Source organism: Macadamia integrifolia, chromosome 8 (assembly GCF_013358625.1).
Source record: "Macadamia integrifolia cultivar HAES 741 chromosome 8, SCU_Mint_v3, whole genome shotgun sequence".
NCBI lineage: Eukaryota > Viridiplantae > Streptophyta > Magnoliopsida > Proteales > Proteaceae > Macadamia > Macadamia integrifolia.
Window position 1 is genome coordinate 18,276,410 of NC_056564.1, and position 13,093 is coordinate 18,289,502.

Below are 13,093 nucleotides of genomic sequence, written 5' to 3' on the forward strand. Positions count from 1 at the left end.
AGTTTGGACCACCTTTTACAAGGCTGCAAATTTTCTTAAAGAACCATATCTATATGTGGCATCCACGTGATCTCTATGCTGGAGCCCATTTACTGGTGGGCCCAACCCTCGACACATGAGACAGATATGCCTAAATTTTAGCTCTATGACCAACTTTAAGTGGTGTGGTCCTTGGACCCCTTGCACTAATGCCATTTCTTGAAAATGAAATTTTCAACTTTTTATAAATGGAAAGGGCAAGAGCACATTGCAAGCTAGGTATCCAACATGTGTCATCCTTTCGCCTTTTTGTTCGGAAAAGGCCTTCTTACCCTCATATGTCCAGTCTTGTGATCTAGTTCCGATTCTTTAATGGTTGTGGGAACTCAAATATAAGCGGTTTTTTATGATACGACATAATCCAGTTTTGTACCTCAACGGTTCACCCTCAAAGTCATAATTTTTTCTGACATATAATTCTTAATCCTTTTTTTTTTTTTCTTTTGTTAACCGAATTGTATGGGTACGCACACCTTGACTAGCCCTCAGGGAGACTAACGCAGTAATCCACCACCATAGAATCTATTCTTTGTAATTATGTTATAACTCTTATATATAAGTTAAGTTATAACTATTAAGTATTAACTAACCCTAAAGACCTATATATGTATTTTAAACACGTTGGTTCCAAATCTACCCGATTCCTTGTTGGTCTTTTGGTTTTGGACCCCTGGGCAACCCATCGCAGAACCGTCCCAATCCATTTAACAACCCATCCCAATATCAGCTCCCAGAATCCATCTCATTTAAAAATGGGACGAGTAAATTCTGGGGTTTAGTTGATAAGTTCCAAGATGGTTCCAATTCTGGTCCCAAATTGACACCCTTAGCCTGACACTTATTTGGGGTCCTTTGATGCACAGGCTAGTTCTTAGCCATTGAATCAATGGGACCAACCCATCACCCATGTGTGGAAGAAGCTTCTATGTGGACCTCATGCGTTGTTTTAATGGCTCATAACCCTGTACATTAGAAGAAAGGTGAAGGCCTGATTATGTTCAGAAAGATATCTAACAATGCATGGCCTATTATTTGCAGGTGCGCTGGCCACGAACCTTAGGTCCAATAACGTCTAGGCCCGAGCATCAAACCCGGCCCTTTTACATGAAAGGCACAGCCCAACTCACGTCCGTAACTCCTCCCCTAAACACCTACCTACATGAAGCAACAGACTACTTCCTCCCCAACCCCCCCCCCAACCCACACCCACAAACACAGGGTCTCAGATATCACCTGTACCTGTATCCGTCGACACCAATACCATCACAGATCGGCCATATTAGGCCAATTCGAACATTTTACTGTTTTTACCCCTCAAAATACCAACACCTTGATTCTTTAGACCATTTTACCCTCCCCTTTATTAATACCACCACTTCTGTATCTGTATCAGGTACCAACGGCAATCATGGTACAAATAGGCTGATCCGATACCCCTCACCTCTCCTCCCTCTTCATGTGTCAAGTGTCAACTATGGACAAGCTTATTCCAACGGAATTCCTGAGCCAATGTAATACAGAACAGAATAATTACAATTCAGAACATAACATAGTTCTCTTTATGCTCTTGCTCTTCGTTATAGGGGACCAATAAGGAGGCCCAAATCAAATTCATTCTTTGCTACGGGTTTGCAACTTTACATATTTGTCTACTATAACTACTACTACTTGAGCATTTGAAGTTCAAAACATATACACCAGGTTTCACAGAAACATCCAAAGCCATCAATATCAACTTCAGTTCCCACTGGAGCAGATCCCATCAAAGTTTGGACCTCAGCACTCGAGTATGATGCATTTTTCTTCTTTCTGAAACACCAACATATATCTTCAAAAATGAAAGTCAATATAATTAGAAGAAAACCATCCAAAGAAACTGATCGAATACATATTGAGTCTAGAAAAATCATTGGGGGCCTAGGAAGCACCTCAATGGAATCTGTATTTGTAGGTCATGTCCGAGGCTTCCGATAACCCGAACTACCAACCAGCTGGTTTGAAGTGAAATGAAGGGAAGGAAAATTAAACTAGAACAGTCAAAATAGAAAAATTCTCTAATAATCTACCAATAACTTGCTATATACAGTCATGAACAGATTAGAAAAGTATAAAACATGCTCCTACATTGGCAAAGGGCAACAATTTTCTAATGAAGAATAATATCCTAACTTTCTGATCAAATAAAGGGCAATTTTTTCAAAGGCCTACAGAGTAAATATCATATGGTCCAAAGAGTCGGATTTCCAAAATCAAAGTACTCATACACATGATGTGGCCAGCAGGGCACCACAGAGAAAAGAACAGGCCCGACTAGACAGTTAGCTAAAACCCACCACGCCAGCATACAGTGTGAGAACCTGCTTATTGACGAGCCCTCTTGTTGCTGCAAGATGGGCACTTGTACTGCTTGATGTGCTCAGCCCTAGCAGGGGTGATCTTCACACACTTGCCATGGAACCACTTCTCACAAATGTCACAGCAGATCCAGAACTCATCTGACGCATAGTTCTCCCCACATGCCCCACACAGCGTGTCCCCATGCTCCTCCTCATCATCCTCATCCAATCCATCATCCTCTTCCTTTGGCTGCATTCCCTTTGAATACTTGCCTTGGGATTCAGAGCCCCGCTGCTTTTGTTTCAACAGAAAAAGTAAAAGTGTTGCAAGCACAGGGAAACCCATTAGCCATCAATAGAGATTTAACACCAAAGCAAATAAACAGGTATTACCCTCCTTTTAGAAGAGGGGGGGGGGGGGCGGGCTCGAAGGGTTGAATGTTTCCAGAGGCACAAGTTCAAGAGAAGCCATAATTTTAATGCAACACATTTGCTCTAACTGCTATTTGGAATATTTGAGAAGAAAATAAAATAAAACGCATAGGAACAAATAAGCATGCAATCATGAAAGGAAAAGAGGAAGCATCAGTGCAAGGATAGGGTAGATCAGAAAAATTTTCAAGCCAGTAGCATCCATGTTCAAGGGGAAGATAAACCTGCTTCTCGTCTAGACATCACTTCCAAAGAAACAGTGGTGGAAAATCTCTCTTCCAGGGGTGGATAGATCATTGCCATCTCCATCCCGAAACCCCCATCACCTATACTCATAAAAAGCCTTTCCCCGCGCCTTCACCCTTGAAGAATAATAATAGGTTTTTTTGGCCTTCGCTGGCATTTTTTTTTTATATCCTTCCTTTCCTTTCTCTTGTGGAACAAACATAGCTGGAGCATACAAAATTGGTATTTCACATGGTATTTTCAACCTAAGGTTTTGAATGGCTATTACGTCCACTAACTATTCCATCCAATTTCTGATTCTACGCCTCATGGGAGCGGCCTAGGCCTTTGATAAAGAGATTCAAATGGTCTGACGCTCCAACTCTCCTGTAATAGTAAAAACACTTCCTAAAACAGAAAAGCATGAGCTCATCACCTTACCTCCTCCACTCACCTCACAACAAACAGACAATAGCATATTAATGCTCACACAAATGTCTTTCCATTTTTGTGGGAAAATGAGACAACTCCACTTGGATAAGACAGCTACTCCTGCAGCTCAAAAGGCCAGCACCCTGGCTCCTGACAAACTCTTTCCTGGGAGTAGGATGATTCACATAATCAACCATTCCAGGATCACGATTGCAAGTAACAGAGACTAACATGCCTCCTAAAATTCTGTTAGCGTGGGAAAGATTAACTCATAAAATAAGACGATAATCTGTAGCCACAAAAATTAGGTTACATATCTGAAGGAAGAATTCAGACACACAGGTAAGGATGATCTCTAGCCATCATCAACAGATACTTGGTATCCTACAATCCAAATGGTGTTCATGCATGGACCAGCATTAATAGAGAATGAACTCATTCAAAGGTTCAGATATGAACAGGGCCATGCTTGGACTATTATTCTATGGATCAATGCAAAACCCACCACTTAGCAGGTGCAATACCAAGTATCCATAAAACATGATTCCACCATAAATTCACCAACTAATAATTCAATTCATTCCACAAGATCAAGAGAAAAACTTGGTACACTAGAAGTCCTTTTTACCACTTTAGAGTTTGGTTTGGATTTGTTGCTGCTATGATTGGAAACCGAAGACTTCTCCTTTACTTGTTTCTTTGCAGTTCCTGTCACAACCTCAAATATTGTTGGGAGATCATTTATCATACCAAAGAGGCGTTTTCTGCAACAAAAATACCCGGCAAGACTATATTAGGTATATCGAAGAGCACTATAATACAGAAGACCACCAAGGCCTTCAACAACAACAACAAAGCCTTAACGACGTCGGCTACATGGATCCAAGCAAGGACAAGGAAAAGTAAAAGTGAAAGGAAACAGATCACAAAAATAGTAACAAAGTAGAACCACCAAGGCCTTCAACATTTAACAGTAAAAAAACCTTGCAAGTAAATTCTTATATATAATTACAAACAGAGTTGAACACCAGACAAATCCAAATTATTCACACAAGAAGTCAAGAACACAGAGACACTTCTCAAGGTTGTTCTTACATCAACGTAAGAAAATTAAACTGCTCTACATCATAAGAACCTCCATCGCACCCACCCAAAACCCAAACACAAAACCCCCCTTCCAAAAACCAACCCTGACCCCCCCCCCCCCGGGGGGGTTGGGTGGGAGGATGGTAAAAAGAGAAACATATCCTGACAAGGACCTGTAAGTTTTAGTTGTAAATATCATCTCCGAGGAAAATAAGGAGGAACTTAGAAACAGAAACAAGATTCAGAAGCATCCATCTTGCATTTAATTCCACCACCCCCTAAAACCAATCATTACTAATACAAAATGCATGGGGTTTATAGCTAACTTGGACACAGTCATACTTGATATAACTACACTCGTTAAGATGTAGCAGAAGTCCTAATGCAAGACAAACAATCAATTAATTGCCTTTCAGCCAGATCTAGGCATAGCCATACCCATATGTGGGTCTATATATAGAACAAGCTTTCTTAAAAGCATGTTTTGCCAGCAGCAAAAATGGATGTACTTGATATTGATCAACCCTATCCCACCTGCCCAATGAAGCATATGCAAGGGAGCCAATTTTAAAAGGTAATAGAGGTGGGGACCGAGGACTTTCGCTTAGCCAACCCAACCCCATCCCATTAAGGGTCATAGAGAATCCCAAAAATTCAGAGTGGGCCAAGATGGAGCTCAATTTACACCTGTCCTCACCATCTATTCCTGGACCCAATTCGATGCCTTAGATTTGTGTAGTATCAGGTCCTGGTTAATGTAAACCAGGTGGTTCCACACCCCACCTGAAAAACACTGGTTAGTGAATCAGGTACTTTACATTATATTACATACCATCTAAGATAACAAGACAGAAAATACTGATCCTTATAAGTTAACAGCACAGTTAAATAAAAACCATAAATTAACACAACCAAGTTCTAAATAATTTTTGGGAAAATATTTTCTGAGCCGCCGGGTGATGATACACTAGCACATCTGTGTCTATCTCTCGCCTTACATGAAATGACCTTGCTGACCTCCAATGTACGAAACCATTTTGTCACACATCATTGGTGTGCTCCCCTACACAGTTTGCTCAGAGAACCCACTCCAGGTTTTTTTTATGGTTAAGATTTCCTCATTTTTAAAAAACATGTTTTTGTCATGTACCCAACAGGATCCCATTTCTAATCAGGAGAGATAAACGGTCCTAGACCATAGTAATTAGATAAATAGATTTAAACCTCCAGCATTCAAGAAAACCAGACAGATGCAATCTTGTGCAACATTAAAAGAATAAAACTAGTTAAAGCAATATATTCATACTGAATGTTCAAAGAAAACTGTTAAGATGTTTAGTAAAAGAAAAAGTGGGGTAGAAGCCCATTGAACATTTGAACATCAGCCGCCCAGATTACAATAATGGCACGTGAACATCAGCTGTCCAGATTCCAATAACGACATGGAAACTACAGTGAGAAAGCAGGGACAATACCGTAGTTAACAGTAAGCAAAAGAGAAACCAACTTGTGCACAAGACCATAGTTGCGCTTTTGTATGTAATTACCATTAGATCATGCGAGGAGGAAGGTGGGGAGCAGACCGCAGACCATAGCATCTTCAGGTCCTAATGTCCATATTCTTCTTCAACACTTGATGGATGAATATTCCAAACAAAAGACGGGAGGATAAGGAACAAGGCCAGCAAAGTAAAAGGGTAATCTATAGGCTATTTTCACATTATATTATCAATTGCTCCATCTCCTGAATTCTTATCTTCTCCCTCTCCTTTCCTCTCATCTATTCATCATCCCTCTTCTTATTCCTTAATATGAGTTCTTCCCTACTATTTTATCGATCTTATGTTTTGGTCACCTAAGCTGTAAAGGCCATTTTACAACCCTACTAACCTTATTCATTACTCTCATTTAAAACATAGTTTACATTTCCAAGTATAGCTACCATTCAACTGATTCCCAAAAATGAATCCTAAAGCCTCATTAATAGCCCTCAGCACCACTTAACCCTTTACCACGTCTTAGTTGTACAGGGTCCTGGACCATCAACACCGAAGATGGTTGGCAGTCCCACACTATATTATTTTTCATTGAAGCCAATCCATTTACATATTACACCCATCTTTTTGCACCCCCAAACACCCCCCCAAACAAAAAAAAGAAAAGAAGGAAGCTTGATTTACTATTCTTTCACAGCTTCTTTCCATATTTCTGCTTTTCAAAGATAAACTTAAATTGTTGAGATCATCCATCTAAGGTGATGTCGCTCAACATTCCAACACTAGCTTCAATGCCCAGCCTTTCATAACATTAGCAACAAAAGGAGTGAAGAAACATGTCCACAGCTTCACGCCTTCACCAAAGAAAAATAAATGCTATCAACCACAGACACATTATATCATAATCCAAAGACCAATAGAACAATTTGCAAGTTTCTGCTACCTATTAATGCTCATCACTTCCACCCAAACATATACATGTCACCATGGTTTCAAGGATCAGGATCAGATCAGCCAATCGCCCAATTCTATATAGGGTTCAGCAGCCACCAATCCATCCAATATTGTCTGGTTCCAGCAGATACTTGTGGAAATTGGGCTGGAACGGTGGCCGCCGATCTGGTATCAGATACCAGTCTTTAAATAATGCATAGTCAGCTCTTTCTTTAGCAAGGTAAAATTAATGGGCCCCCATTCCGCAGCAATTATGCACATTTAATTTAGGATGTAAAGCCAAGAAAAGCTTCAAGAATCATATTTTGAAGAATAGAAAAATGCATCCTTGATGTCAGAATGTAACTGCAAATACCACAAAACACAGGCTTTGCAGAAAGCACAGGTCCAGAACCAATTGGTAGGAACTGGTGAAGTCGCTAATATATGGGATTCAGGGTTCTCGCTTGGTACCTTGCATTTAAGCCCACAACTTAATTAGTCATAACATACATGCTACCAAGCTTAAACACCAAAGAGGGGGAAAGGGAAGAGTGAAGATAAGAATGTTACATGGCATTGAAGTGGAAAGACTAAGGGGCTGTAAACCCAATATAAGTCCTGCTTTTGCAGGGTCCCAGGAGAGGTGGATTTGAGATTGTCCAAACCTTTGGTATTTTTGCACAAAGTGGCAGCTTGCGTCTTCATGCTGGCACCCCAAGCTTTATACCATCGCATCAAGCGACGGCCCCTAAGGGGACAGAATGATAGAGTAAATACTAAAGCCGAGAGAGAGTAGGAGAAACTTGTCAAGATTTACTTATCATAGCAAACCATGCATTTTGTGACACAAATAACCTAGAATTCACTGAGGTTACTTTCCACTTATACCATGACAAAGAGCTAAAACCTCAAATAAGTGAATAAATAAACACTACCATACGAACAAATCCACCAAATCAACAAAGTAAAGTTCCATCAGACTGCCTTTGTACAGGTTGAGAGCAGAGCACCCAAAAAGAGAGCCATAAAAAGCATACCTATCATTTTTATCAAATCCAAATCTAGCACCAAAATAAAATGCAACAGCAAGTAGCCATGCATCACTATGGACCGCAACCAAAGATAACCAGTCCCTTTCCTGCATTCCATCTCTTGCAAAGTTAATACCCAACGCAGGCTCAGGAAGCTCTGGAGGCACCTCTTCTGCAGGTAAATTGACTTCCCACTGCTCGCTAGGAAATCCATACAGGCACAGATTCTCTTTCTCTGTAAGGTATGGTGCATTGATCAATACACAGTTATGAGAGTTTGTTAAAATCTATCATGAATATGAAAACCATAAGTAGTTAATGAACAACAGAACATTTAAAAGAGGAAAACAAACAAGTAGCATACATTGAAACCACTAATCATCATAAACCAAGTCCTACCACAACAGGAAGTAAAACATAATCAAGAAAATCATTGATCAGGTTGGAATAGAGTTCGGATATTCAACTAGCAAAACTGGGTATGGGTGAAGATTTCCCATCCCCGACCCCCACCCCCACCCCACACGCACACAAATCCCTCTCTCTGTTCCAGCCTTAAAGCCATCTTCTTCCTCTAACTAGTTCTCTGAGCTATCTATTCTCCCATCCAGGATGGAAAGGTCTCCAGTGAAACATTCATACCTATGCAACCATTATCTACCTACATTCCGCACAAACTCTTTCTCTAAGTGTGTGTGGGAGCATTCATGCGCACGTATAACCTTAATATTGGAATGAAATTGTAAAACTTCAACATTTCAAAAAGTATCAAACCGTTGTTGAAAATTCATGCAGCCAAGGTGCCTAGGTCCCTAGAGAACCACCAGCTCGGTCCAGGCCCAAATGAGGATTATCCATAGCAATTAATGACATCATGTAGAAATAATCATAATTTTCAAGGAGTTGCATTGGATATCTTCTTCAAATGCATCAAATGTGTATATCTTCTTCTAGGAAAAAGCAATCTAGAGCAGCTTGTGCATATCTGACCCAAAGCTGCATCAAAGGAACAGAGTATTCCTGCTGAAGGAAGTCGGCACCTAGCTTGAGATTATCCGCATTCCTTCCTCACATGCCATGCCAGGTAACTTTAAGGGGCATTCCTACCTTGAATTTATTAAAATACACGTAGAATCCTATGAAAGAAAAATGAATGATAATGCAAAAGACAAAACTTTAAGGTTAGAGCAAGACTGAGATTAAGGGGAAAAAATAAAAAAATCTACGGAAAGGACTACTAGATGGGACTAAATAACAAAAAAATCACGAGAAGAAGGAATCACTCACAATGAAGAAACCACGATGCAATTCATTATCTGGTAAATGCATGTAATATAACTATAAGTTGAGAGAAACCAAACAAATCCTTGAAAAGTTATAATACGACAAAAACTATAAACAGTTTCTAGGTGTCCCATTTCCTAAACATAGAAAAGCATTGCCATACCCACAACTTCATATATGCAATGAGATTAAAAACTAAATGTAGCTAAGGGAACAAGAAATACTAATTAAATTTAAAATACTTTTGAGAAATAATATAAATAAAGAATCAACATCAGCAGTAAAACACTCAACAGAAATGAGATGAACTAAATAACAAGAAATCATAAAAAAAAAACCCCCCTCTTTCTGTTCCAGCCTTAAACCGTCTTCTTTCTCTAACTAGTTCTTTGAGCAATCTATTGTCCCATCCAGGATAGAGATATCTCCAGTGAAAGATTCATATTTATGCAACCCTTTCATCTCTCCAATCTACCTACATTCCCCACAAACTCTTGTCTAAGTGTGTGCGTGAGCATGCATGCACTCATATAACTTCAAAATTGGAATGAAATTGTACAGCTTCAAAGTCTTAAACTAAAACCATCAAACACTAGTTGAGAATCCATGCAGCCAAGGTACGGAGACAACCACCAGCTCAGTCCAGCCCCAACTAGGCCTTTTTCATAGCAATTAATGATATCATGTAAAAACAATCATAGTTGTCAAGGCATTGCAGTGCCTGGACGCAAAGGGAACTTTGGTCGTCTAAGTGCCTTGGTGTTGTTTTGACATTCAAACCCACTCCAATGCTTTGTGTCACCTAAACGCCGTGAGAACTATACAACTTTGTACAACAATAGCAACACCAAATTCAGTCTTATCCAGCAACAACAAATTCAGTCTTATCCCAACTTAATGTGGTCAGCTACACGGATCCGTGCAAAAAAAGTAAAAGGAAAAAAGCACAACACCAAAAACCCCGGAAAATCTCAGCTAAATGGGGTGGGGTACATGGATCCTTGCCCTCCAAAAGGCTCTATCGGAGGTCATACTTGGGACAAGTCCTAGCCTATGCATGTCATTCCTCACAACTATACAACTATTTAAAAATGGAGAAATTAAACACTTAGATTAGCATAAATTCTAATGCTGTCAAAGATCATGGATATCTTCTTCAAATGGGTCAAATGTGTATATCTTCTCTGAGGAAAAGCAATCTAGAGTGGCTTGTGCATATCTGAACCAAAGATGCATCTAAGGAACAGAGTAAGCCTGGTGAAAGAAGTCAGCACCTAGCTTGCGATTTAGTCATGTTCCTTCCTTACGTGCCATGCCAGGTAAGTTTAAATTACAATACTCGTACAATCCTCTTAAAGAACAATGAATGACAGCGTGCACCAAAGAATATAAAATCAATGGGAAATATACCACTAGACGGGACTAAATAACAAAGTGAACGCTGTTGGGATAAGGCTGAGTGAGTAAAGTAAAGCAAATGGGACTAAAGAACAAAAATCGAGGAAGAAGAAAAAGGAAAAGAGGAAACCATGATGCAATTCATTATATCTAGTAAATGAATGGAACATCAGTGAAGAGAAACCAAACAAATCCTCAAACAAGTTAGAATACGACAAAAACAATAAAACAGTCTCTATGTGTCTCATTTCCTAAGCATGAAAAACATTGCAATCGCCCACAACTTCAGATATGCAATGACAATAAAAACTACATACATGTAGCCAAGGGAACGAGGAACACTAGTTCAATTTAGAACGTTTATGGGAAAATGCAAAATAATAATAATAAATAATAAAAAGAATCATCATCGGCAGCAAAACACTCACAGAAACGCGAAGAACTATTTATACCAGAAAAACAATGAGAACAAATAGAAAATCCACAAAATTAACTATAATCTGAAAATAAAACAACATTACAAATTTCAATCTAATTAATAATTCATAGAAAACACACATGCGGACATTATATCACCCAAAACAAGGAGAAAAACTAGCAAGAGAAACAAAAACCCTAACCAGGATCGCACTGCTGAAAGAATTCTTCAACGTCTGCAAAAACAAACCACAAAACACATTAGGGTTACCAGGAAGGAAACGAAAGCCCTAAATTCAAAGCAAAAAAAAAAAAAAAGAAACAAATACAACCATCGTAAATCCTTTCAAAACGAACAAAAACGATAAAGGAAATGCGAAGTGAGATAAAATAAACAGTACCGGCAGTGAGAGCTTTGATCATGCCGGCTCTTCGTCCTTTGAAATCTCTAAAAACCTCTTCGACGGTTCGAGGATTGTACGCAGGACCTTCCATGGCTCCAAAATTCAAAAACTTCTCGAAGGTAAACGAGCTAAGAAGGAGACAAGAAACAGAAGAGAGATTGGAAACAGAAATTTGTGGCTTTTTCAGGGGTATATGTTGGGATTTGAAACCAGAGAGAGCCAACCCAACATTGTTCACAGAGAGAGAGAGAGAGAGAGAGAGAGAGAGAGAGAGAGTGGGGGTTTTGGTTTGAAAAGAGGGAAAGGGGCAAAATATTTGACCTCTCTCAGAGAGAGCGTGGAGATAGAAGGAGAGAGTGAGTGGGGGAAGCCTAGGGAGAGAGAACCTGCGTGTGCGCGCGTGCGTGAGAGAGTGAAAGAGTGAGAGAGGGACTGGGAACTAAAATGAAAATTTCGCACACGCGCGCACTTGAAACGAAAAGATTAAAGTGGATTTGAGAGGAGGAAAAAATCCCGCGGAAATAGATAAAAGTTTACAACGAGAAATGCAAAAGTGAGAGCCGTTAGGCCCGTTACTGATAGAGATATTCGTCATTTTGTTGTATTCGCTTACGGCATGGATTTGGTCGGATTATTTGGATCCGATTTATATGTATCGGGTCAAAAAGCAAACATCCATCAGATACCGGATAGTAACCGACCCAACCTGTTCAAATGCCAAACCATCTGGCGTATTGGATTCGACCGGACCCAAATAATGGATTCTTCTATATCCAAATTCGGAAGAGGGATGAAGGGAATAGCTTCAACCATATCAGGAGGCCACCAATGACAAGGAAGAGGGAAATGGACTGCAGAAGGAGGGTACCCAAGAATCCATGGATCAATCCGAAGGTTGATGGTACACCCATGTGCCACTTTCAATGAGAAAGGCCTTTAAAAAATGGATTGTGAGCCCGAAAACCAAATTCCATCCCAAGAGGAATTGGAAGGGAAATTTGCATGGAATAAATTATAGGAAGGGAAGTATTTAGCTTTCACAAGTCATCACGAAGAATTGATAGGATGAGATTAATATCCCAGGCTTTCTTTCCAAGAAGTGCAATATTCATATATGAGCTCAAAGTAGAGGTTAGAACCTCTTAGATTTTTTAGAATTACAAATAGAAGCTCAATTAATTGTGGGAACAAGGCTCTTTTTCCATTTACAAAATTTTTTTCCGAACACGAGCCTATTTATTGAAGAAGAAACATTAGGGCAAAACAGGCTCTTGTTTTGTCAATATTCAAAGCTTGACCAAAATAGTGACTACAAGTTTTAAGAACGGATTGCAACATTTGGGAACTTTTAAGAACTAGCTTTCTCAAAAAGAATGAGATCATGCAATATATAAAAATCATTGCACCGAACATCGAGTAGTTGAAAGCCCCTTAGAATGAATTTTCAAATGCCATCCAATGCTCACCACACCTCAGCAAGATGTAAACTCCTTATATACACATATTCTCCCTCTCTCCCTCTCTCCCTCTCTCCCTCTCTCCCTCTCTTTTAAACATTATTGAAGGGCGCTTTTTTT

General features: G+C 39.6%; 1 protein-coding gene across 4 annotated transcripts; it reads right to left on the reverse strand.

The window, feature by feature from the left end:
- Positions 1–2,181: 2,181 nt before the first annotated feature.
- Positions 2,182–11,898, reverse strand: LOC122086405 (PHD finger protein ALFIN-LIKE 4-like). Of its 4 annotated transcripts, XR_006142404.1 has the most exons (7): positions 11,514–11,898; positions 11,316–11,348; positions 8,020–8,248; positions 7,553–7,730; positions 7,356–7,453; positions 6,098–6,900; positions 4,102–4,228 (listed from the first exon to the last, which is right to left on the reverse strand). XR_006142404.1 is itself a non-coding variant. In XM_042655185.1 (5 exons), the coding sequence occupies exons 1-5, from the start codon at positions 11,605–11,607 to the stop codon at positions 2,401–2,403; spliced, it is 762 nt and encodes a 253-aa protein (XP_042511119.1). In that variant the 5' UTR covers positions 11,608–11,861; the 3' UTR covers positions 2,182–2,400. The 4 variants fall into 4 exon arrangements, 2 of the variants coding, with proteins under 2 accessions (XP_042511119.1, XP_042511120.1); XR_006142403.1 differs by having other exon boundaries at positions 6,098–7,453; XM_042655185.1 differs by lacking the exons at positions 6,098–6,900; positions 7,356–7,453; positions 7,553–7,730 and adding an exon at positions 2,182–2,670 and having other exon boundaries at positions 4,093–4,228; positions 11,514–11,861.
- Positions 11,899–13,093: the final 1,195 nt, after the last annotated feature.